Here is a 26,127-nt window from a genome sequence, read left to right as displayed (position 1 = left end):
ACACTTAATTTTGAGATAAATTAAAATTAATTTAGCGCTGGTAGAGGGGAGGGCTAATTTAATGGAGATTCGAATTTTGCATCGCGATTGCGAGGCGCGCAAATCTATCGCTATACAAACGAACTCACTCGTTGACGTTATCATCAACGTTCGTCCGGATGCAGAACGAAACGATGATACCACGCGACCGTTGCGATTTAATCAACGTGGAAAATTAACTGGTCGCATAATCCGAAATGCATAGCCAATTTTCGCGCGCGTTATTATGAACGCCTCTTGTGCAGTGATTACGCAAACGATTCGTCCAGATTTGACACTTAATATACGCGCGAGAATTCACGAGTCGCGATGAGGTCATTATCTTAGCCGAGTGACGAATTCATGAGTCTCTCGGCGTGATATTTAAATTCCCGGCCCGATGATTTAATCGAACCGGCCGTGCTCGCGGTAATTATTCCGCCGATGAATTTAATCAGCCGCTATCTCTCGCCGTGTTGCGCGATTAATAATAACGGAAAAACGTGTCGCTCGCAGGTTCTCACGCGGGTTGCGAGTCTCGCGCATAAAATTTATACAAATCGAAATATGCGAATTTGCATATTTCGGTGTCTGCCGAGAAAAGATTAATATCGACTCTCCACTACTGTGTTTCTCATAAGAGAAAAATATATTTAAATAATTTGGAAAAAAATGTATGTGTGCGTTCGTAAGCTTCATGTTTTGAGAAATACGATCATATTGCCACAGTGAAATGGAAATGGAATTTGGGCGTTTCGTAAGCCTCCGGATGCTGGCTTTAGGTGGTAAATGCGAGCCGGGAGTTCGAGATATTCGACAGTTTGATCCGTACGACAAACGCACGACGGCGAGGTTTCCGTTTATTGGTACACCCGACATACGAAGCCGTAAAACTCTCGAAGATCAACAAGGAGATGAATTTATGGTAGTTTCGTACGATTGTCGAGAAAGAGAAGAGAAAGAAAAGAGGGCGAGAACGATGGCAAAAGGATGGCCGGAAAGTGAGAGAAGTTTTAAATCAAGAAAGCCAAACTCATCGATTATCAAATTTATCTATTATGACTGACTATTATAAGAGTAACGAAATGTATAACTATCCTTTTTTTCATATCTTATTCGATGACGAAAAAATATTGCCGATTTTTTAAAACCAACAGTCATGATTTGCTCATGACGAACATTTACGTATGGCGTGAATATTTAGAAGTTGATTGATTCAATTTGAAAGTAACTATTTCAAACGTGAAGGCATTCGTAACACAAAGTATTTACGTCCACGCGTTTACATTCACATTCATATTTATGTCAAGAATTAACGCCGTTTAAAGAGAGAAGAAGATTGTTGAATTTAATGAAAGAATTGATTATATATTAAGAATTGATTATAGATTGATAATTTTATCTATTAAATATTGCTTTTCAAATTCTTTTATAATTGCAGGAATAATTAAAAAGTTCATTATATCATGGGTCAGAAGTTTTTTCCGATACTATCTTTCCGTCGACGATACATCCATCTGTCGTAAATATCACGGAAATCGAGTTACAAAATACTCTGTAGAAAGAGGGAGAGAGAAAATGAGATTAAATCGTGAAATGAAGATGGCTTTACTGTTGTTAAGCGAACAACGGAACGAGAGAAGCCGACGGTTGTAAAGAATAAAGAAAAGAGATGAATGATACAGCGGTTATGGGACAAAGATGGCCATAATTCGACGATACGCTGCTCAGTGTTTCTCATTTTGTGACAAACACTTTAGCTCGAATATAGCGGAATATATTTTACGTGTGATGAAAAAATAATCAATAATTATTTTATCTAGAATTATAACAATAATTATTTTATCTAGAATTATAAATTTTATTTACATATATTTATACATCATACTAAGATGAAAATTGTTTTATTGTTATAAAAAATATACATTTATTTTATTTTATTTACTTTCTTTTTAAAAGAATTTAATACATTGATATAATTTTAGGAATTTTTGTATAATTTAAAATACAATTGAAATTTTCTTTGATTATATATAATCATTGATTGATTCTTTGAGAATCAATATTCCACTTATGAGAGTATATAAGACGATATATTGAGTATCGTAGCGGAGGCTTCTGGATTTAAAGAGATTTTTCTTTTCCTTCTTCTCTGCTCGACGAATAGCTACCTACTTTACCAACCGCCCGACCAAGCGAGCCAAGTTATTAAATTTTTAATGCGTCTAAGTTGTGGTACATACTTCTTCACCCTCTTCCATATTTCTCTCATTTCTGTTTCCATCTATTCGACTCGACAATTCAACCCCACTGGCAAAACGAAGAACGAGTATCGGAGGGTCGCCCGAGGAGAGGAAAAGGGGAAAGGGAGTAGAACGAAACGAGAAACAAGATAGGGTGAGCGAGAAAGGGGAATCGAGGGAGGGATCTGTATGTTGTCTGTCGCAATAAATTTATGAATTGTTCCGAATTACACGAAAGCTCTCGGGCAATCGAGTTAACGCACGTGGGGATGCAAGTTCGAATTTTTTCAGTCTCGGCTAAAGTCGATCACTTGGTGCTATTTAAATTAACAATCGTAGTTAAAGTTTAAGTATAAATCACACGGCTCAGTAATTTAATGCGATAAAAAATGAACATATATCTTACAAGGATATGCTTTGCCACGCTTAAAATTAACATGTTGCGATTCAATTTGCTTTCTAAAAACAATATACTAATATATTCTAATAACAATAGGATGATGAGTTGTCTCTTCTCTCGTGTCTTGGCAACTTGTTCGTGTAACTGGCTAGACAGAAGATATCCACCTGATGACTACGCGTTCGCATTAAACACTTGACGTTGGTGTCAAGTGACAGTTGTCAAGGATTGTTTGCGTGTCATCTACGTAGAACTCGCGAGCACAACTTACCCGTCGCAAGCCTTCGTATCGATGATAAATAGGAATAGAATGTTAGGAACGCGCATCTCTACTTTGCTATAATAGCTTCCGGATATTTAAAAAATTCTAATCGTTTACGATCTCTTAATTAAATTATTCGTCAAAATGAAGAACAGGTTATCTTTAAGGATTATTGGTCTTAAATTGAGAGCTACTTCCTGAAATCCCTCTATCTGTCAATTTCAATTAGTGTATAATTCATTCATTCAAATCACAAATGTTTAAATTTGTCAGGAGAGATAGATTAAATCGATCTTTTATTTTTGGACTTGGAGGTTTCGATGCAAGAGTAGATAAGTTTCAGAATTTGCAAGGTAAATATAAAGTCATATCGTAAAATAGACCTTGCAAATTACAAACTTATCTCGTTCTCACACCGAACCCCTCAAGTCTCATCCGAGCTCGTACATCGTGATAACGAAAAAGCACGCGATAGAAGCACGGAGGGTGACGTCAATCCGTCAGCAGGAGAATCGTATATCTGCAGGCGAAACTTCATGGGAAAGACACCGTCGCATAAATTCGCGGAAGTCGTAAGCGAGATTCGTGACGTTCCTAAGTACAACTGTTAGGATCCAAGGGTTCGTCTTATTCGCGTGCGTCTTCGATTCTTGACGAACACCTGCCTTCGCGCAAATCCACCACCGTAATTTCAAGCATTTAGCATTCCGGGGGGCTTCTATTTAATAACTGAATGAACTGTGTAGCACTTAATCCGAGAGACGATGTCGAAATTTGAGCGACAACAAGAGCGAGAGGGAGGAAAAACGGTCGCGATCACGGTTAAATAACAATTACAGCGACAGCGACAACGGGAGGGAAAGCAGCCGCCGAAATGTCCGTGTAACGTCAACCGGTGGTAATTTAACTGCCGCCTCCATAAACAATCGTAGCCGGGGCCATAATTATTATTGTGCGAGCGGCTAGAGCACATTGTATGCGCGCTGCGCCCAGCGACAGTTAAATCGCCATCGTTAAATGTCCGGCTTTACGAGTGTCGTTGAGAATTGACGTTCTATTCGTTATCGTCGCAAACTGCCCTCCCGTTCTCTCCTTCTCCTTTCTCTTCGCCCTGCGCTCTTCTCATTTTCTCCCTTCCCTTATCGAAATCAGCCGCGTACACTTTTGCGTCACCCGTTGCGTGGGAGACTTCCGGCGATTCGCGCGATGACCGGCTACCGCTTTAAAGTCACGGAAATCCTCCGTGAACGCGGCTCAACTTACAATCGGATATCGCAATTCTTTGAAATCTGCCGGATAAAGCCCTTTTCGCGAGAGACGTTGAGTGAAAATTGGAAAAGGATCGAAATTGATGTTGTATGTTCAACGCACGATATGCTTTAAAGACTCACACATACACATGTTTACGTGTATCAGTGGTGAAATATAAGCAATAGCAGATATATATCTTGGCGTCGACAAGATGTAGAGGTGGATTTAAAGCTTTACGAAATTTGCATTACCGATGAGACTGACCAATGTCCTTTCCGAGAATGTGTTTTCCTTTTTAACAGGACGAAGGTCGTGTACGCTTCTGTATGTACGTTGAAAAGAACAATGTTTCTTCCTTCTGTCTAGGGGTCGCGGGGAGGGGTAACATTGATTGTTCTCATTCCAGAGTGGAACGGCTAGAAAAAAGTACGTTCTCGGCACTTCCAAGTTCGGACGCGACGATACTGCATCTCGGCACAAGTTGTTCGCCGTGTGCCTAATGAATCTTTCAAAATGCGAAAGATGCCCGCGCACTTTTTCCTGGCGAATACCGCATAAGGGATCGGATCTCGAGAAGACAAAAATGGCCTGTCGCGTTGTCCCGTTTCGAAAAAAACTTGCCGTCATAAGTCGTCCGACGCGGTGATGTAAAGGCTCATTTACACTGATCGATTTTCAAACGATTTATGGCGCCTATATGCAATTCATAAAGCAAATAGTAAGACAAAACAAAGTAATGATACAATTAATTATCGTTTTTTAATTATTTAATAATAATTATCAATTTTATTTTTTAATATTATTGGAACTGTATATTTTCTTTTATTACATTTTATTTTATTATTGGAAAATTATTAATTATTTTATTTTTTTATTCAATTTAAAAAGAATATTCAATCAATTTAATCAATTCAATTTAGAAAGAGTACTAAAAGTTATAATAAAAAATAATCTTGTTTAAGTAGATCTTTACTCGGATGAGTATCGCATGTGCAATCGAAGTCACGTGTCCTTGGGAAAGGAAGGGCGATATATTCCATTGCCTTCCTCTTTGTTGATTTGCGAAGAAGTCACCGGTGTTTGCGTGGCGAAGTCCGTTCTCCGGGGACTATCGCGCCATTCGTCGAAAGGTCTTTGCGTAAATGGCTCCGTACTACCGTTTCCGGCCACCGGAAGTGCATGAATAATCTCTACTCCTTTCGTGGATAATCAATTCCTTGGAAAAAAATATATACATATTCTATATTCTAATATAATTTAAATTATATTATCATCATTGAAATGTACGTTCAGGTGATGAATGATTTTTTCACACGTGCGAGAATTGGATAGAGTGAACGAAATGAATAAGTTTAAAGAAAATTTATAAAAATATCGCTAATTTGAATTATCTTTTTCTGTTTCAGGTAAGTCCACAATCTCGATTATCAACAAAAACCGCGAGAATGCTGCCGTGCGAGAATCGTGAACGGGCAACCGGATTCACGTAAGTCGTCCACTCTGTACCTTCGCTAAATGCGAACACGTGGGTAGTCTCGATCGGTGAGCACCGCGGGCGTGCTTAATTCATTCAACTTTCTAACAGCGTGCCTATCCGACAACACTCGTTGTTTTTCCACGCGGCCACGGAAATATATTTGTCCCATTCGTGTTTACGCCGTTTCTTTGTACAGCTGTAATACGCATCCATTTCATGTGTTTACTTTAACCTTCTCATTAATCTTTGCCGTGTAGAACGATCTGTAAATCTCGTTGAGAAATCGTAAGATTCGTCGGGAAAATCGCGGAATTTCACAGACGACATATTACTTTATGACGCGAAATAATACATAATATTATTACGACACGCATATAATAAAGATATTTCGGATTTTATAAGTCATATAATGTGGCGAGATACACGCAATAATCGATTTTTAATATTAATCGCGATAGAGGGAATTGCATTTTATTTGGTTTATATTTGTTTTATTATATGTATAATGTTCTCGTTTCTTTGGTTTCTTTATAGTTGATTACAAATAGCAGGAACCTATTAGCCTCTCTTGTAAAAGTTTATAGCACTTTCTTTTTATGTATAGCGGCCGAATTAATTTCCGGGTCGATAATCTAACGGTACCCGGACATTGTTAGAGATCGGTTAAGTATCTAAGCGTTGTAATTCCGTATAGAGAAATGCTTATCTGCATTGTAGATGCCTTGTTTCTGTCACGCTTTGTTCGCGACAGATAGGATCATATAACGGCGAAATCAATGTCGACGAAATTCTCATGGACCGTTGAACCGAATGGCAGTGATGCTATTTTTTTTCTGCGGTCTAGAACTATTTGCTCCTCGAATAGAGCGGGCTTAAAATACCGTACCAAAACTATTGCCAATCAATGGCTTTTTGCGCAATCTGAGTATACAGGGTGTCACAGAACTTCTTGCGCCCTCGGAACAACGATTCGGGGTACGTCGCGATATCGATTCGATATATAATGTATGGGACAACCCTTACGTTTAAAAACTAGTAAACAATACGCAAATAATAGATTGCGTTTCATTAAACAAATTAATGATTACTGAAAATTAATAATTAATGATCCTATGTAATGCGCGGCGGGGTAGCAAAGGGCACGTTAGCGCCATGCTGTTGTTCCCATCGAAAATGCGGCGAACTGTTCACGCGAGGTACGTCAAACGCAATATTCCATACGCGTGAAATTTGCGGTAAATAACATGTTTATTTTATGCAACTGGTATACAACGAATTATTTGTTGCGTCAAGACATGGCAGATAGGTGGATGGAGGAGGGGAGGGGGGGGAGGACCTTGATTTTAATTACGCGTTTGCATATAAAATTAGAGAACGATTAACGAAATCTCGTTTGAGAAGAACTTGGATAAAACGAGACGACAGGTTTACGAGATACTTCCCAAGAGTTGTTTCCGATGTTTCAGGTTTCGTGAACCTGGCCATCGGGTTTTCCCTCCTCTTTTCTATCTTCTTTACCTTTTATACTTTCCCTCTTTCTCTCGTCTCTTGCTCTTTTCGTTTGTCTTCCTCGAGCGACCGTCGTCGGCGACAGGCTGTCTGGCTGGTTCTCGAGCCTCTTTTCTCTCTTTTTCTCTCCCTTTCTCTTGCTCTCTCCCTCCCTCCGTCTCTCTCTCTCTCTCTCTTCTTGGTATTACATTAGATAGAAAAATCGCGGATAGCACGAACACGCCTCTATGCATTCTACCAGGAAAGAACCGCATCCATGCGTAGTATCTCTCGGACAACGTATCGCCTCGTCCTACTCGTCTGTTCAATCCCGACTATCAGTTTCTTCCTGCTCTCTTCGTTCTCTCATTTTTTCTAAATCTCTCATCTCTCTCTTATTCTCTCTCTTTCTCTCTCTTTCTAGCATGTTTGCATTACGTTGTGTCGGCGGCAGGCAGTCTGGCCAGTTTACTCTTCAGTGGCTAGTCGACCTCTCACTCTCCTTCCCTTTCTCTTTCTCTCTCGTCTCTTTCCATCTTTAATCCTCCATTCTTCTCTCGCACACCTTCGCTGTCGCCATGCTATCCACGGACACGGTCTATACCTGTCCCCGTATGCGTGTGCGGTGCCAGTTCTGCGTGCGTATGCGTAGACTCCTCGTTCCGATCGTCTCCTTCGCCAGCTAGTCCTTTAAAACCGGTACAGTATCGATAGAAAATGTATATAGTTTTCATTACGAATACGCCCTTTTGTCGTTTAACGATTTTTCTCTTTTTCACGAACAGCAAGATCTCAATTAAGCTTTAAATTTCCATTGTACTACAGTTTGATTAAAATGAAAAAAAAAAAAAATTATACTTCATTTTGAAAACTTTATTTATTTGTTGAATTTTCTATCAATACAAAATGTGAAGATGCTACTATTGCAGGATGTAATCCTTCTTTGTTGATTGCTCCGGTTTTGCTCGATCCATCGCTGGGAATCGTTCCAGAAAAATGGTTTCTCTTTCAAACGCGCAAAAGGAAGAGAGAGAGAGAGACAAAGGTTCGTTTCGCAATGCGATCTCTATGGCCGATCATTCCGCGTGGTACAGTCTGGTTTGTTAAAAGTGAGCGTTCCGCCTGTTCCGAGTAGAGTCGTACACGTAATTCGACGACAACGAGAACGGCTATACATTACGCTGCGGCTATATGTAACGCATACACGCGGCGGTTAGATTGAAATCGGTACGAAGAAGAAACCGAGCCAAACTGGTCGCACATGAATGGGACCATAATCATGCAGGGAAACGACGAGTCGCATACGCTTAGACGGTCTTTGAACCGCCGAAGGGGAAGAGAAAGAGAGAGAAAGAAACGCTTTTTTCAATTTTTTCCATTTTCGCTTTCCTCCCTCTCTTTTTCTCGGGCGCGATATAAATTTGTACTCTTTCTCGATAAGACCGAGATTTTATCGGTAAAAGTTGGTCAATCTTTTGAGCTACTTTTGTGCTAATTCTACGCGATCGCGGATCTAATTCTTTTCCTTGATTAAGTAGTCAACGATCGAAATTAAACAAAATTCGCGTTAAAACTTCGTCATGCAAATTTAATTGCGGGAAAGAAAATGATAAACATAATTCTTCTCTGTCATAGATTTGACAAATTTATATTTAATCGTAAATAAAACTTAGATTAATATTATCTTTTCCTAAAACGTTGCAAGAAAATGTTTCCAACTTTTTATTCCGTATTTAATAAATTACGCATGAATAAATAATGCATGCAATTCGTAATTTGTAATAATCGATCTTGAATTTATCAAAAATCGTCTTTAAACGGTTTTAAATTTGATCGCAATTTCCGACGAATAAAAAAAGATAAGAAAAGAAATCAACCTGTGTCTCGACGATGTGGTTGAATTATTGCGCGCCGCTAACGATTCGAAAGGATATATCGTCGTCGTCGTCGCAAACATCGAGATATCTAGGTGAAGGTGTTGCGATTAGGCACTTCGCGAACCCCGCAGTGATACGATTACCAGTTTCGTTGAGTAATCGGCAAGACTCGCATTGATCGACGCGAGTTCCATGTCGCTCGCTCGCTCGCTCGCCTCGTTGCACGATTCGCTACCGCACTTTACTTCGCGATCTGATCCGTATCGGCGGCGGACCACCTACTCGTTACCGCACCGCGATTGCGCGATTAGTATGTCTATTATACAGATAGGGGAAAGGTAATAGAGGAATAAGTGCGATATCCATTATGTCACTGAACCATAAAATGCAGTGTTTAATGATTTGAGTTTGCATATATATGACAGTGATATATAAACATAGATTATATACAAATTATACATTAAAATCTTTATCGAAAAAATCAGTTTAGAGACAGTGTTTAACAAAAAGATTTCTTAATTCTTGTACATCACATACATTTTTCGTTCTGTTAATCTTCCTATGAATTACAATGTTGCAATTTTTTTATCTGCCTCAAAGTGCTTGAAACGATCTACAAAAATTTATATATATTCCTCAACATTTGTAGAAAATGATTATGTAAGGCAAAAATTAAAAAATAAGTTTCAAACTTTTTTTATTATTTAGGATAATCTATTGTTAAAATATCGATAAGATTAAAATGTTCTTTGAAGGATTAATTATGCTTTCTACAATTCTCGTAATATGTGTATAAATATTGAAGGTTTGGTAGATTTCGAAACGAACTTTTTGACACGACGACAATTATCGCGACTGTTTCTTGTTGCCTGGTAGACCCAGACTCCCCCGTATCGTTCACCTTGACTTAAATCTCGCTAAAAGTCAATCGTCGTCGTTGATCCGTCACCACGCTCGCGGTCTGCTCCAAGTCGGACTTGCATCGAGCCTTTGCCGTTGGCTGCCCTACCTGTTGCACGTCGGGCCAGGCTAGTTTTTCCTCGGGTTTACCTCACCGCGGTATTTCCACTTTGCGTCGTCAAGAAGCTTGGCTGTTACCGAGTCGCATTCGCCAGAATTGTGGAGGCAATGGACGTTCATTTAATCGCGTTCGCGTTCTTTTCGATCTAGTAGAAACTCTGAAATTTTAACACCAGAAATAATGAATATCTCGAGGTCAAATGTTTCTACATATTTTTAAATATTATTTTTCTACATCTGGACCGGATCTCTCAAGAAACTTGATTGAAATAAGTGACAGATAATATATTTCGATGTGGCATAATACAGCTCGGATCTCTTTATATAACGGGTATAAATAACGATTTCAAGTAATTCATTGTACTATTCAATCGCATCTGAAACGACCCCCCTGATGTTCTTCGCCGTCGCCTCGGATTACGCGTGGCATTGTTTACGAAAAATCGACGTCACTCTCCTCTTCTCTGATTCTCCTTTATATCTTCGCACGCACGAAAGAGCGAGTAAAGATTCATCGGACCTTGACGCCGCCGCAGCCGCCGATGTAGCAGATTCCGTTCGCTGAGGATCGATCCCTTGCGCGGCGCGGAAGTCGGAACAAAGAAATCGATTCACCCGGTTGGCGGCCACCTAATCCTCACAAAGCGCCTCACGTCGCCACGAAGTCGAAGTTTACTTTTCGTGCTCAAACATAACTCGGGGGCTTTCGGAAGCGCGTTTGGGCGACGGCGAAGCGCGAACGGTGGCGAAGGGAAGGAGAGAGAGGTCGAAGAAGGAGGGCAGGCGGGCCAGGGAGGGTTAAACACACATAATCCACCGTTTTCCGCTGTAACTCGTAACTCCCGCTCGTATTTTCCATCGTTTCTCTTTCCATTCTCCTTCTTCTGCTTCTGTTCTCTTCCTCTCTCTTCGCTCGCGTGTTTGAACTTCTCTCTTTCTCTCTGTCCTTTCTCTCTCTCTCTCTCTTTCTTCCGAAATCCCTTCGTGGATAAACTATTTCTGTATTTCTGTGATGGTACGCAACAAGAGATGAATAGAGAAAGATGCAATAGCGCGGTGCAATAAGATGCAACTCCATCTTGGAAGCTTTGAGAAGATCGATTGTAATCACACAATATATAGATTTAACGAGTGATGCAGATTTATTCTTTTACAAAGTAATGGCGATTTAATTTTTAATCAGAGAGTGGGATTTTTCAATAGAATGAATTGAGTGACACAAGTGAAGTCTTCCTGAATATGACAATATATTCTCGATGACACATATTTTTCACTTTAATAAATAATAAATTATAAAATCATAAACTTTGTACTGTTGTCAAATTTCAGAGAAAGCAAACTTTAATTGCTTGGCATTTATTTGGAAAAAAGGAAGATTTAATGCTACAGAGCATCTTTTAATGTTAAGCGCAATAAAGAGGGATGGTCGAATTTTTTTTTTGATTTCTGATAAAACGAACAATTAAGGATTAAGTGTTTCGTAAATCCCGGCGAATCGTGCGAGAAAAGCTGGATTGATAGTATCACGTCACGGCTGATGGGTTGGAAATAATGCTCGATGCCACGTCGAGGTATTTGACCTCCTATAAAGAGAAAAAAAAAACCTCAAGTAACAGGCGATTAAGATATCGCCGATCCACGATTAATGATCCGGCATGCAACGAGGGGCAGATAGGCCCCGTTGCAAACAACTCCCCCCTCGAATCAATATCCGATTGGATTTATACTTTTCATCTATATTATTATCAAATGAACGTTGTACATAATTAGGCGTTATCTAGGACGTTGCATGCTCTTGCGGTTTGGATGCTGCATAAATCGTTGAAATTTAATTACGTGGAAAATTGATGAGATGGGACGATAGCTGCATTAATCTTGTATTTTCGCTGACATTAGAAATATATTGCGTAATTATTGCAATTTATTATCGGGGATGTAAAAATACCTTAATAACGCGACTGTGCGCATAAACATTTATTTTTATACGCAATGTCAGGAACGTAACGTTACGTCATTAAACGACGATGCAGGCGTATCGCTCGGTCTCTTCCGATGCAGGACTTCGCTCTTAATTCCCACGATTTTTTAGCGCGCAGACGTTACTCGACTCTCACGCGGAGTGCAACGCTTGCAGTTCCTCTCTGCGGAGTTGCATAGTGCGAAACGAGACTGTGTAAGCATCTCGCGTGGGGTCGAGCCACAAGAGATGGAAGCGGGAGAGAGAAAGAGAGAGAGAGAGAATGCATCGGTACAAACACATACAACATGGACACTCGCGTAAGAGACTTATACGTGCGTATTGCAGGGGGGACAGGCACACTTGCTCTGTGTATCGTCTGGTGGAGGGGTATGCTGGACCCCAGCCTCCTCCTGCCGTGTGCAGTGTATAGCCTATGAGTCGGCTAACACAAAACCAGTCGTCTCTCTACTGGCTAAGCAGCTGGCCGTTTTGGCTTCTAATCCTCTACCTTTCTCTGTCTTCCTCGATTGTTTCCGCCGTGAAACGTTTCGCGTACGTGTACGCGAGAATATATTTCTTGCAAATTTTTCGTGTGCCAAGTAGAAAAATCTCCAAACAGTGCAACGGGGCGATCGTATGAGAGAGCGCTACGTATTGTGTTTTGTGGCAGAATCGTGCACGATACTGTGTGATGCAATTGCGTTCGCGGTTATTATATCGACGAGCGAGATTCGATCGGGTCGTGAAAGCATCGGAAAACCCGAGCGCGTGTAAACTAATCGACGTTATATAAAAAAATAGCCATTAAATGATTAAAGTCGATTGCGGTAAAAGTTTCTTGTAAAAGTCCGCTTGAAAATTAATCAAAGGTTGTCTTTATCATTGTGTGCAGCAGGTGCTATTTGTTTTACAAATACTTTTGTTATCGACAACTGTTGCGTTATTGAATTATATCGACGACGATAATAATCTCGTCGTTTGACGAGATGGATTCCATCGATCTGTCGAGTTGCCTCCGTCTCGTTCCTCGAGACGCAAAATCAAACTCGATTTTTCCCTCGCGGAACTCGGGCGTTTCGCGCCGCAACTTTCACTGGTGATTAACGATTATCGCGGCCGCGGCGATTCGCGTGCTAAAGAGTATAACGAAACGTTGCGCCGATTCGATTCAGCCGATCGCTGCCGCGGCAACCTTTGATTAAGCGATCCGCGCGAGCGAGATTTTCGAGTTTCACCGACTGTTAATTCATTGTCTTTAGCGTATCCGATTGGCATATGATAATTAACGACCGTGTCGACCGTTCTGTCCTTAATATCCGGGTATTACTTAGATTATGACACAGCATTCGATCGTATCAAGCGGGAAATTGTGTCAGCCGAGTGCAAATTTCAAGTCACTTGTAAGTGAAAGACTTTGAAAAATGCGAATGGAAAGATGCGAATTGGAATGTTACATCGTGGATTGATCGTGCAACAATACTGGAGATTGGAATCGTGTCAAGGTAGCAAGCGCTGCGTAATCAGTGGTGAATTGTCAAACGTATCGTCACGACATGCGAAGCGCCTGCAATTAATCTCATCTCCCATTTCATTTAACGTACCTTCGCCGGCCGATTAATTCCAGAAGAAGTTTAACAACAACGATGAGTGCCGCGCACGGAAGAAACACACGTCATCGAATAAAATTTATAAGGTCCTGTAATTTTGTAATCCACCACAGAAGATAAATACGCAACAGTTTGCTTGGAATTTCGTCTTTTCCAGAGAGCAAAAATTAGTAACGAAAATTAAATTTTTGTACATATTTTACTCGATTGCACTAAAGAATCGACTTTGGATAAAGACATATATCTAAAACCTGAGACATATCGAAGCATGTCGAGCGAAGAGAGCAGAAGGTGGTCGACCCTTTGAAATCACAATTTACTCCCACCGGAATCGAGATGGATCGGAGTTTTAAGAACAACGCGGACTTCAAGATGAATCAACAGAACTTTAAACTGAGCGACTTCGGGATCGACGTGAAATCCGGCCTCGAGTCGAAGACCGCCGGTCAGAGCAATCAGTGCAAGGTTCGACGAAGTGCTCAGGTCAGCCAGCGGAACGCGCACGTGCAGCAGGTTGCGATGAGCTCGGGAAGAGCGCTCGCCGCGAGTGGCACGAATCTGTTGCAGATCGCGTGCAATCGTTCACGCGCCGGTCCACCGTGCAACACGCCGATGACGTCCAGCAGCATCCAGCACAATTCGAATCAACCTGGACAGATGCAGAATGCGTCGGTGACGGACCGATTTCAAGCGTCGAGTCCCGGCAACCTGTCTGTAACCAGCTCGATCGTGCAACTCAGCTCGTCGCCCAATTATTGGAAACAGTACGGGGGACAGGAGAGTGGGGTAAATATATCAGAGAGGAATTGCACTGGGCGTAAACGTGAATTGTCGACTGCCGTTAAAATCGAGGACAATAAGCGATAAGCAGGGAAATTATGCGGCCTGATTATCATCGTCGTTTATTGAAATGGGCTAATTTAAATTGTCAATGTGCGAATATATTTTATGTTTCGCATTGGTCGGATATAACGGTATAATAGCTAAGACGCGCTTAACCGCCAACGATAAATTTCGAGAATTCCTATCGATTGCGGCATTGTACTGACCATGTCCGCGAAGGTGTCCGGCATGTGTCCGAGAATTCCTCGGCTCGTAAATTCTAACGCGAACCGGTGTCTTGCAACGAACGCACTTGATGTCTCAGCTGGTTCGCGTGAAATTTGCCACTCGACTTCGGACAAGATAAACAATGCGTTTACAGTTCGAGTACGTATTGTTCAGATAAAAGCCCTTAATCTTTTAAAGATATTAGTTTAGTATTCGTATACGACTTCTCGAATCGGTCCGTGTCTTGCTCGCATTATAATTTTATCGCAAAAAAAAAAATATATATATATTTTTTTTCAATTTACTAGCATCTTGGAAATAACGGTGTTAAATATCTTTTGATAATTGCGAGGAAGAGTAATTATAGGGTTCCTCTTCGGTAGCGATCGTTGCAACAGGAAGTGCCTCTCAACGTTTAGCCTCGAGCACCATGGCTCTCGTATCTAATGTTTGTCTCTCTCTCCACGTGAAGTTGTATTCATGACGCGTTTCGCTCGCAAGGCTAATTAGTATGTGCCGCTGTGTCGCGTATTAGGCGGTGGTCACGGTTGCATACGAAAAACACACGAAGGGAGGGGAGCGTCGTATCCACCGTCATCATCCGCGAAAGAATATATTTTCACGGAATTCCAAGAATATCTTCATCCTCTCGATGTGTCCGTTTGTTCACTCTTGTTTCTTGCTTACAATATTTTCGCGATTTATTGTACGGAGAAAAGTATTTTTCGCAGCAAAGAATTTTCTTCTCGAACTAGCGTTGTTAAAAAGTTTTACGTTAAAGGGAAATAATTGAAAACAAATCAGTCGACGCGATGAATCAGATTCTGTCGTCTATTCGTGCGATTCTCCATATTCATCATCAAGTCAGATAATTGAAAATTCTTTTTGCGAAGAGACAACATGATCAAGCATCCGGTTAATTTACTGTAAGCGGATACTGCTCGTTATCGCGATTCAATCATAATTCATCCGGCATATATATGTGTATCTCGTCTTTGTTTTTCTCTCTGGCTCCCCTCTTCCCTTTTCTCTCAATTAATAGGAATTAATTGATCACGATGGTCATTAATGCTAGAGCAGATGTATTTCATGAGAGTTACAAATAAATAGAAGCGGCTCTCTCTTTCTTTCTCTCTCTCTCTCTCATCCAATATACGTCGTCGTCAGAATAATTGTATTAATTAGATCGCGAGATCTCTCGTTAAAGTACCTGAGATACTTTTGTGCGTACCATAGATATATCCTGCTTATCTTACATGGACGTTAAGATTTATGACTATGCGTATCGCGTTTAAATAATTATAGCTTTGAAACATTTCAAAGATGAAAATTTAACATTTTTTAAACAAGGAAATTATATTCTTCGTGTTATGAAGCAATTACGTAATTATAAGTTTGAAACAAACTAGATGATTAAAAAAGAGGTATAATAGGTTTTTAAAAATTGTGATGCATGATATATATCAAGATAAATAAGTATTGCGTCTCTTTGTACGTGACAGCATTTCATCTTTTTAACTTTCACATCAATGATATCGAGATCTAATTGAATTTTGTATCGCACGATTGTTTGAAAATGAATTGTTAAATTTTGATAATACTCGATTCGCTAGTAATAAAAATAAACAATGGCACTCTTCTCTCTCGATTCGATGATATCTCTTTTACGATAGCAAACATTTCTACAATTTTAGATTTTAAATCACTTGTTTATAATACTAATTGAAGCCATTAGCGCTTGAGGGGAAATAAAATCTCGAAAGATAAGAGGACAAACGTAAGCGTGAAGTTTCTAACCGAAGTTAAATACCGGATGATTCCGAACATATCGTAGGATGCTCCGTATGTTTTAGAACGTACGAAGCAAAGTTTCGCTTTGGAGGACGGCGGCCACCAGCCTCTCAAGACTGGTTTCCGCGGTTAACGTCGGGGCTTTCGCAGATTTCCGTCTCGATAACTGTAATCGTAAAGCGAGTCATTACGGTAATCTTGGCCTCGTTCGCGCGGATTTGCTTCTATCCGCTGCCATTCCGACCAGCTTAAACTCCCATTCGTGCTTCTTAGATTTTACGGTGTAAGGATTAACGATATGGAAGACGGTCGGTCGCGCCTACCCTTTTACCGTAAATTTTTACAGCGTCGTAAATTTTTCGGTTATTTAATAAACGCATAACTCGCTAATGATGCAATTGTCACTCAGATAACCTTGAAGACATTGTTACGCTCGGTCAAACAAAGGAAAATGCAGTTTGCCATCTCATTAATATATCGAAAAAGCAATATAAATATATATATATATATATATATATATATATATATATAGAGAGAGAGAGAGAGAGAGAGAGAGAGAGAGAAGCAATTTAAATTATAATTATGAAATACTTCAGGCGAATTGAAGCATTAAAGTTACCACATTAGGCTGTGCATTAGGCATTTTCACTCTTTCTTTTTTTCCATTTTTCTCTTTTCCTCCTGGGAAAGGCACACAATAATCTTCCTGTACTTTCACATTCCTTTTAAAAACTTTTACAAATCGACAAATGCTTGAAAATTAATATGGTATATTTCATGCATATTTAACGCATTTGAAATGCAACTTTTATTACATGTTTTTTTTGCTTCGTTTCTGGAGAAGTTCCTTCATAGAGTCACAATTATATGTCTTTTCGCAGCTGTCTCACATAATTAAAAAAAATCCAAACATTCCATAAAAATCTACATAAAAAATTTATATATATATTCCTCGATTTTCATAGAAAATTAACATGTACAACAAAAGTTAAAAAATAAATTTTAAACATTTTTTATTGATTAAAATTTCGGGATATTTTATTGTTAAAATATCGATGGTGCCAAAATAATCCACATGTGATCTTTAAGGATTCAGAAAGAAAAAAAAGATAATTTTTAATATTATATATACTTTTTAAACACAACATAAAAATATATCGAACATTAACAAAGTTAGTTCATTTGTGTTTCAAGTCCGACGTTACTTGTAGTGACGCGAGGAATGCGAAGTGATTCCGTCGCGTCCAAGCAACATCTCTGTTGAATGGAGGCGATCGTTCGGTATTCTTTACGCGGTGTCGCGGGGGAGGAGAATTCGTTCCTGTCGACGAACGGAACTGCATGCCGCTTGTAATTCTGTGCAACGTCGTCTTTTATACGGACTTAAATCACATTCTCGAGGAGTGACTCGATTTCCCCTCCCCTCCCCTCCTGATCCTTCGGATAGTGCGACACGCACACGCGTGATATATCTATGTATGTATCTCTATCGGGTGATCCGAGAGAATCTGGCGAGCCGAGAGAGGCCTATTCCGCGGATTTGATCCTTTTGCGGTGGTCTGGCTTTACATGGGCTTAAGTTGCATTCTCGTCGAGTGAGTCGGCGCAGTCAAGAGAGAGAAAGAGAGACAGAGAAAAACTCTTCATCTGCTCTCATTGTTTCTCGCAGCAAACTATTGTTCCTATATCGGTGCGCGAACGGAGTTAGGTTTTGTAGCATGTCTTTGTTTCCCAAATTTTTTTTAAAACAGAATTGTCGCTGAATGTGTCATCTCTGATAATCTAAGTATGAATAATAATAAGATTTACAACGACAGATTAACAAATGATATGTCATTTAAATGAATGATCAAATCGACAATTAAAAATAACATTTAAAGATGCTTCAAATATAAAAGCTTCAAATTTTTTAAATATAAACTTTTAACTTTTTAATAATTATTTTGATAGCTTATCAGCAAGTTATTATAATTGATGAAACACAGTATCAAAATATTTGCGTGATTAAAAATACTTATTGGGCTTTGAAGAAAGTGAACGCGTCTTTTTAACTTTGAATTCTTCTTTGGAATTTCACGATCATACTGTATCGATCACGCGATAAATTATTAATCGGCACGAGTTATATACGAAGACAGAGGGGAGGACAAACCCCAAGAAAATGCGATCGGAGACTCGTTAAAAAACTATCACGTAGCATGTATCAGCCGGCTAATTGTTGATTATGCAGCCGTTTTTCCTGGCTTCCTTTCGGTGTGTCGCATCGATGCGTTGACGATACGCCTAATAAATAATGTAAACCGCCGCGGATCTCTCTGGTATCTTTTCACGTGTTGCTGCCTTGCGGAGGAGGGCGTGCGCACGAGAAATTACATATGCACACCTGCCCTGTGTGTTATAACGTTGTAAACCCGACGTGCGTCTCTCCTCATCGTCGGCAGCAGTGTTGGTAACGTTTGCGAAGGCGGGTCGAACTCGTCCTCGTGTAAATGGCTTTAAGCCTCTTACGTCAGGTTTCCCGCGGGTGGATACCGCTGATAATTAACAATTAGTGGCCGCCAATTAAAACGGGCCGACCGTCCGGCCGACAGGCTACGCATTCGCGATCATCACCCTGTTCCGGCGAGATTTACGTCATTCCTTCGAAATCGCATAAAGGAAAGTTTCAGGCGAAAGAATTTTTATTCTCGAAAAATTTCATACAATTAACGTACAATTTGAATTTTAATGGTAATTCTTTCTATTTTTATTTTTATTTTTATTTTTTTAGAGTTGGTTTTGTTTTAAAATTAGTCTTAAAATTATTTTACTCGTCTGCCTTTTAGCTTCGTTATTTTTACAGAATTCGTGATCTCGAAAGAAAAAAAAATATTCTTCTCGTAAATATTTCGTTGTTGCGGCAGTTTGTGATGAAGGTGTCAGAATCGCTTCTTAATTCGTGTATTGTTTTTCGGGCCGATTAATACTTCTCGATTACATTTTCCCTGTTTGCACAATTGGCCGGCTCAGCCCGATGACGATGTATATCGCTTCCTCTCAGCGGCGATTAATCCGAAAAACGACGCTGTGTATCTAAATGAAGCCGCTTTGTCTCGGAGATATTCGGGACAGCTCAGCGAAAATTACACGCGACTGCGCGTTTAGTCATCCGACGATTATGGCGTGCCGAAGCGTAGCACATAAAAATATCCTCCCGCAAAAACCATGGATCGTGCACAGTCTTCTCTAACGTAACCGCGTGACTAGAGAGGATGGCATCTTTTAACGTACGTATTCCGCGAATAAATCGTCGCAAAAATTTTCAAGAATAACATCGCGTCGCAATTTACGAGACACGCACAATCGCCTTCGCTGTGAAAAATCCATAAAGAAAGATGTATAAGAATATTTACGTATACAAATATACGGTATTATGGCTGATAAAAGTTGATTTTTATTTTGATCGTCGCTAAATCGACGTGTGCCGTCTCTCTCCTCCGGCTAAATAAATACGAAGACTTTTTTATACCACGACGTAAGCATAACATCCGATCGGATGACGGATGAAATAACGTCTACTAAACAAATCTCAAATATTGCCGTACCTCGCGTTTCGTCTCTCTCTCTCTCGGGTCGTTCCCTTGGTGGTCGTGATGTCTTGATGCTCGCAATGATACGATAAGTGCGAGTCTGTGAAATCGGACCTCTCGATAGGATCTCGCATGGGGATACCAGATAATTCGATACATAGTCGTCATAAAAGCAATATTTTTTATAGATAGAGCGCGTCCCGCGAAATTAATACACACATCTAACATTTTCTTATAAAATTCGGGGTAAAAAATATAAAATTATGATAAGATAAATTTATGACTTTTGACGAAAATTAAATAATATTGAAAATAATAATTTGTAGGAAATATATGAAATATATACTTCAAGAATTTTGACAGAAATAAATGTGGATATCCTTTTAATTGTTAGCGTAAAATAGTATATTACATAACTAATCGCGCGCGTCGACACGTTTAATTTGCCTTCGAAAATTATGCAAGGCACGATATTTTCGTACGAGCGCAAGTGTTCGTTCGATGTTTCCTGTTCGAAGGAGAAGAAGAAGAAGAAGAAGAAGTCTCAATTCCTGGCAGCCGTTCGAAATTGCGCGACCGGAAGTCGTCCTATGTCGGTACATGCCTATTCCATCTACGGGTATTTCCTTTACGATCGCCCGTACTTCTCCACCATGGGAACCCATCTTGATCGCATGGGGGAGACTATAAGAGACATAAATTTACAAAAAGAAGAGACAGTCATTACCATAGCGTGCTAAACAGCTTTTACTGTGGCACGAAGTTCCCACATTTCTCCTTGGCGTCTTATGAGCGCCCCTATGCGTCGTCGCGAATTAAGATTTTGCACAAGCACGCCAACAGCGCAAGAAGTTGGGGGAAGTAAGACGATGCCACTATAACCGGCATGCACACATAAATGCCGAACACGGAATGCATTTTATTACGAACAATTTATTAGATTGTAGAGTCGGATACACAAATGTCGAGGATAAATTTGCCATCGTAAAGATTAAAAGAAGTGAAGAAACTGGCTTATCTTTTTTTGCATACAAATAACAATTTATTTATTTTTATCGCACATAAAGAAAGAATGACTTGTGACACTTGTGTTATTCGACAATTAAATAATACGAGAAATAAGCCCCGAAGATATATATATATATATATATATATATATATATATATATATATATATATAACATATAGTCCCTCTAAAAAAATATTCAGGATAAGTAAATCTTCTCAACTGGCGGCATATCGATTTGTTTGTCCTCTTATCGCCCAACAGGACATATTTCGTTTCGAATTGTTGCAGAAGTCTGAATTATTCTCTATTACTGATATCGCCGACTCTACTTGTGCGTGACGCCAGCAATTTGTGTTGGGATTACCAACACACGTAGCGCGGTGTGTCACGTGTTATACGTTTGCGTGCGTTACGCGTGTCGGAGAAGCCGCGTGAGGCTGAAATTATCTTGCCGTCATCTACGACACACGAGGCCCATTAACTACGCAGACCGTTGCATTTATTTATTTATTTATTTTATTTTTTACACAAATGCCTCGCCATTAACGCATTACGCCGACAAAGGAAAAAAAAATGACGAGTAGCGTGACGAATAAACTGCCTCGCGACTGATAAGACTTATCGATTCGCCAATTACGTATGGATTTATTATCGAGGCGTCCGAGGCGCGCAAAGTAATAAATCTGGTTCCGAAAAATAGTAGAGGTCGACGGCAAGTCGATCGATTCATTTCTATAATGTTTTCTACATCATTCTCCACGAGACGAGAGATCGACTGATGATGATGACGTTTTCAAAAATATTTCATGGGAAGGTAATATAAATAATGCTCTATGGGAATTCCCAGGATCCGGGGGCTCGATGAGAAAAGGAAAAAATTCGTTACGAGACACCTGGTTTCGTCTACTTGCTACTCGACAAGCAAACGTCTCCCATAGTAATTAATAAGGGAATAATCGACGATCCATTATCTCGTTGATAGTGACTCTCCGCTTTTCACTGTCTTTCCTTTTTTCTTTCTCTCTCCCCGTGTCGTTTGACTATCCTCAAGCTCATTTCCGTCCACGTGTACTTAGGGAGGAATTGGACGGCTCATCTACATTAAAAATTAATAAACCTAATACATTTCGAGATTCATGAATTTGACATTTTGTAAAACAATTTTAGAGTCTTTTAAAATATAAAATCGATAATTAATTTGTGTTGAATTAAAATAAAGATTTGCCCTGTAGAATTAAAATTTTTATTTTCATGAATTTTTGTACACATCATTATAAAATTTTCATGGCACAGTTACTATAAAAAAATTAATCTAATGTAAGATAATATTTACGATTTTGGGATTAAATTATATTTTTTATATTCAGGACAAATTTTTATTTTAATTCACAAATTGATTACTAATTACTAATTACTAATTTTGTTTTAAAAGACTGAAAGTATTTTATACAATATCCACAAACTTATGAATCTCGAAATTTACTAGGCTTAACAACTTTTAATTGACTCGTCCACTTTTTAAATAACCGTGATAGGAAAGAGCGAGAAAAAATATGGGGAAAGAAATCACGTTCGTCTATTTTAGAATACTTAACACACTTGATACAATCATGTGCTTTAACTCTAGCATCAAACAATTATTATTATTATATAGAGTTTATCTTGAGGATTATTTTTATCAATTATTATTATTTTAACTAGATGTGTTTTCACGTATAAACATCATGTCTCGCCTTCCACAGTTATAAAAATAACGTATTACAATAATTAAAGTCAGTTTGCAAATTGGTCTCGTATTAGGTTAAACGCAGGTCAAGCGAGTAGGCGAGCTGTGAATCACGGTCATGGATGTAGAATCTACGAACTCTTGATATAGGAAAGAGATGGACGACGAAGATGACGACGCGGTTGATCGAGAACACGAGATGGCCATCGCGTGCTCAATTTTCCGAAGGTTTCATAACATCCATCTCGCGAGGGGAGGTGGTGCCGTACCCTTCCTTCTGTCTTATTTCAGATCCTCGGAGGTTAATTTCCCTGACAGAGACATTTCCGTTCCAGTTCCCTCGCATCTCCGATCATCCCGCGTCTCTATCTCTCTCTTCTATCCCCCATCCCTCCCCTCCTTTCGATATCTCCCGTGAATCGTAAGGTGAGGGGCGGCGAAAGGGAGAACTAAATCAATGTAGGACATTTATATTGGTTGGAAATCGCTGACTCTCCACGGGGACCACCGTGGACAAGCCGACCGATCGGGACATATTAAGATTTCTGATCCGCCGCGGCGACATTTTTATCATTGCGTGTCCTTTTCTTTCCTGCATGTCCTGTCGCACGAGGAGGAAATAAAACGTGAATTATTGTCCACGCGGTGTCTGCGCGCTCTGGTCCACGGGTCCGGGTTAAAGTGACCGCGCGTTACGGTTTTCGGTGAATAATTTAATGGCCCGTTTAGCGATGTCGGCTCGTGAATATCGAACGATGTCTTGCGCGCGATACGCTTAGTAAACATTTTTGCTCGGTCGATGCAAGTTGGTGTTTCGCGGTTCTATGATTAATTGAAAGATTCAAGTAAATTCTATAGCAGTTAAATCGAACTGAAAATGCGATTAAAATATACTAAATTTTTTTTTTTGTGAGAGATATATTATTTTTGTTGCATATTTTGCTGTCTTCTTGTTCATTAATATCAAAACTTTTATCAATTCATTTTGAATCGATCTTATTTTTTTCTCCTTTGGGAATAAAAGAGATAAGAGAGAGAAAAGAAGAGAAGATGTGAGATACAATATTAGTCACTGTCAAAATATCGAGGTCGACCACGGGTGTCAAAGCAATTCATTTAAATTAATATGTCTAGAGATCGTACAGCGAAACTTATTACTCAATTAGTACCATTTTTAATCCTTTCTCTCCCGATCAGAGAAATATTCTTATTTATTGTAAAGTTGTTATCGGCTTGGCTGATAAAACCCGATACTTTTATCAGGCGCCGCGATTACTCCTCGCTTCTATCTCTCCGAATACATCAAGCCTACGCTTTCAAGAACGATTTCATTTTTCACATCAACATTCTTTCTCCATCTATTTTTATTTCACGCAAACGAAAAGCAATAAAATTGGGGCAGTATATTCCATTCGAGCAAGCATTTATGATTGGCGGCTAATACGATCTAACGTTAACGTCTCTGTTCTCGATCGAAAACACGATGAAACGTAACTCGTACGACGAGAGAGGCTTTTCTCTCGCGTTTTCGCCGCCTGGCGAACTCGTCGGACATCCGTCCCATGCGACAGTTCGGATACCACGAGGTTGGCGTAGCTTCTCTCGCGAGAAGAGGAACTTCTGTCAGCGCCGCGACGACGATTGGGCCACGCGTCGCTCCCACCTCGAAGCCGCTCGCTCTCGATCGGCGCTGGCGAACACGCGCGACACGACATCCGCGCTCGGCAGTCGCGCGTAGTCAGCCGCATCGCTCGGAGTCGTTTACGTCGCCGCGAGTCTCCTCCCGCCCTTCCGTCTCCCCGGATCCATATTCGACCTACCGCCGAGTCCCGAGCGATACTCCGCCGCGACGTAGACGCGGAACTTGCCAAGTTTCCTCCGGCGAAGTTGTACGATTCTTTCATGGCCCCGGGAAGGCGTTAAATTTCGGCCTGGCGCCCCATAGTCCTCGCGTTAGCGGACCAAGTTTATTCTCCCTACCTCTTGCCAGCCCGCGAACGAGCGCGAGATACTTTTCAACGTGTTGGAGGAGAGGCGAAGGGAGAGAAGGAGAAGGAGAGGCGAAACGAGGGTGGAAGAGAGGCCATCGCGAACGAAAGTTTTCGACGCGGCGCAAAGCGGATAAGGCAAGAGCGGCGTCGTGGAATATTTTAACATATATCATGATGAAATTGGAACGGGGGGGCTCGTACATCGCGCGATAGAGAGAGAGAAGCGGGGACCGCTATCTCTTCTCCGCCGGCTGTTTCTCCTCGCGCGGCAACATCTCTCCTCTCGTCGCTGAATCGGCGGCGTGCCTTTGTCATCGGTGGTGGTATGTTGCCCCGTATGTGATCCGCGCGTGACGGAGTTGCTGTATCGTCGAATCAGCGCGCATGATCCCACTGCCAACATGTTTGTCTATCCCACGGACTACGGCAACTATAAGACGGTAAATTTACCGAAAATGCGAGGTTCCTCGATTATGTCCACATCCCTTTGGAACGATCGATAGATATTCATTCATGTCGCATGCACACTCTCGTTCATATCTTGTTCTTTCTCCCTCCTCGGAGAGAAATAGCACTCTGTATTTTATCCCGGTATAAAAGTACATATATAGAGACAAAAAAGGAGACAGGAACTAAATAAAATAGATGTACAACTTGAAGTTAGAAACACGATTGTGTATGTGTTTTGTAATAGTGTAATTTGCTTTTGATCCGCGACTCTCTGTCGAGGAAAATTTTTTCCTGGTTTATACAAAATTGGAGAACGCGGTATTCACGATGATGGATGATAGCTGAATAATCAGAATACATCAGATGGTATCTCGCGATACTGAGCTTTAATTCTTTATATGTAAATGATTGGAGCGCGTTATCGGATTAAGCATTGAATTTTTTATCGTTTGCGTCCGTCGTCGGTTTCGCATGCAAATTTATATGTCACGATTTTTCAATTTCTAGTACCGATAGCAATAATTAATGTATCATGGTCTTATTTTTATTGCGTTAAATTTGCAAATTTATATATATATATATATATATATATATATATTTTACACTCTGATATTTGATGACTTTGTGTGTTGACATCTTTCCATTTACATATTGATCTTTAAAAGGCGGATAAAATTTTAAAGTTTGTCGCGCGAGAAATGGAGTCATCACGACGCGGCGAACGTTTTTGCCTTCTGCTCGTCTTCGCTATGAAGATTGACGGCATTAATTGGATCGAGGAAGACGACCTAATCTTAGATTTTTATTGCTCGCATTGCGCAAGGATAACTTGTGTGTACGTGTAGCCGTTTAACGGTACTGTACCTCCCGTACGATTTTCTCTCCGCCGTCTCTGAATTAATGACTGTTCTCGCTACGAGCCACGACATCGGTTGGTC

The 26,127-nt window shown here is 40.2% G+C and overlaps 2 protein-coding genes across 12 annotated transcripts in view; both read left to right on the top strand.

The window, feature by feature from the left end:
• Positions 1-26,127, top strand: part of LOC105257493 (transcription factor 12) — a 113,072-nt gene that overhangs the window by 72,591 nt on the left and 14,354 nt on the right. The gene's annotated exons all lie outside the window — the stretch shown is intronic.
• LOC109610419 lies at positions 13,373-14,722 on the top strand. The gene has a single exon (XM_020029380.2). It carries the CDS (start codon positions 13,940-13,942, stop codon positions 14,468-14,470), a length of 531 nt encoding a protein of 176 aa, XP_019884939.1. The 5' UTR covers positions 13,373-13,939; the 3' UTR covers positions 14,471-14,722.

Source organism: Camponotus floridanus, unplaced genomic scaffold (genome assembly GCF_003227725.1).
Source record: "Camponotus floridanus strain SB8 unplaced genomic scaffold, Cflo_v7.5 scaffold74, whole genome shotgun sequence".
In the NCBI taxonomy this organism is placed as follows: Eukaryota; Metazoa; Arthropoda; class Insecta; order Hymenoptera; family Formicidae; genus Camponotus; species Camponotus floridanus.
The sequence above is the reverse complement of the archived record's forward strand: the minus strand, read 5'-3'. Positions and strand labels throughout refer to the sequence as shown.

Bases quoted from the DNA above. Each gene is read 5' to 3' on its own strand.
- LOC109610419 (XM_020029380.2), top strand. From the start codon at position 13,940: ATGGATCGGAGTTTTAAGAACAACGCGGACTTCAAGATGAATCAACAG.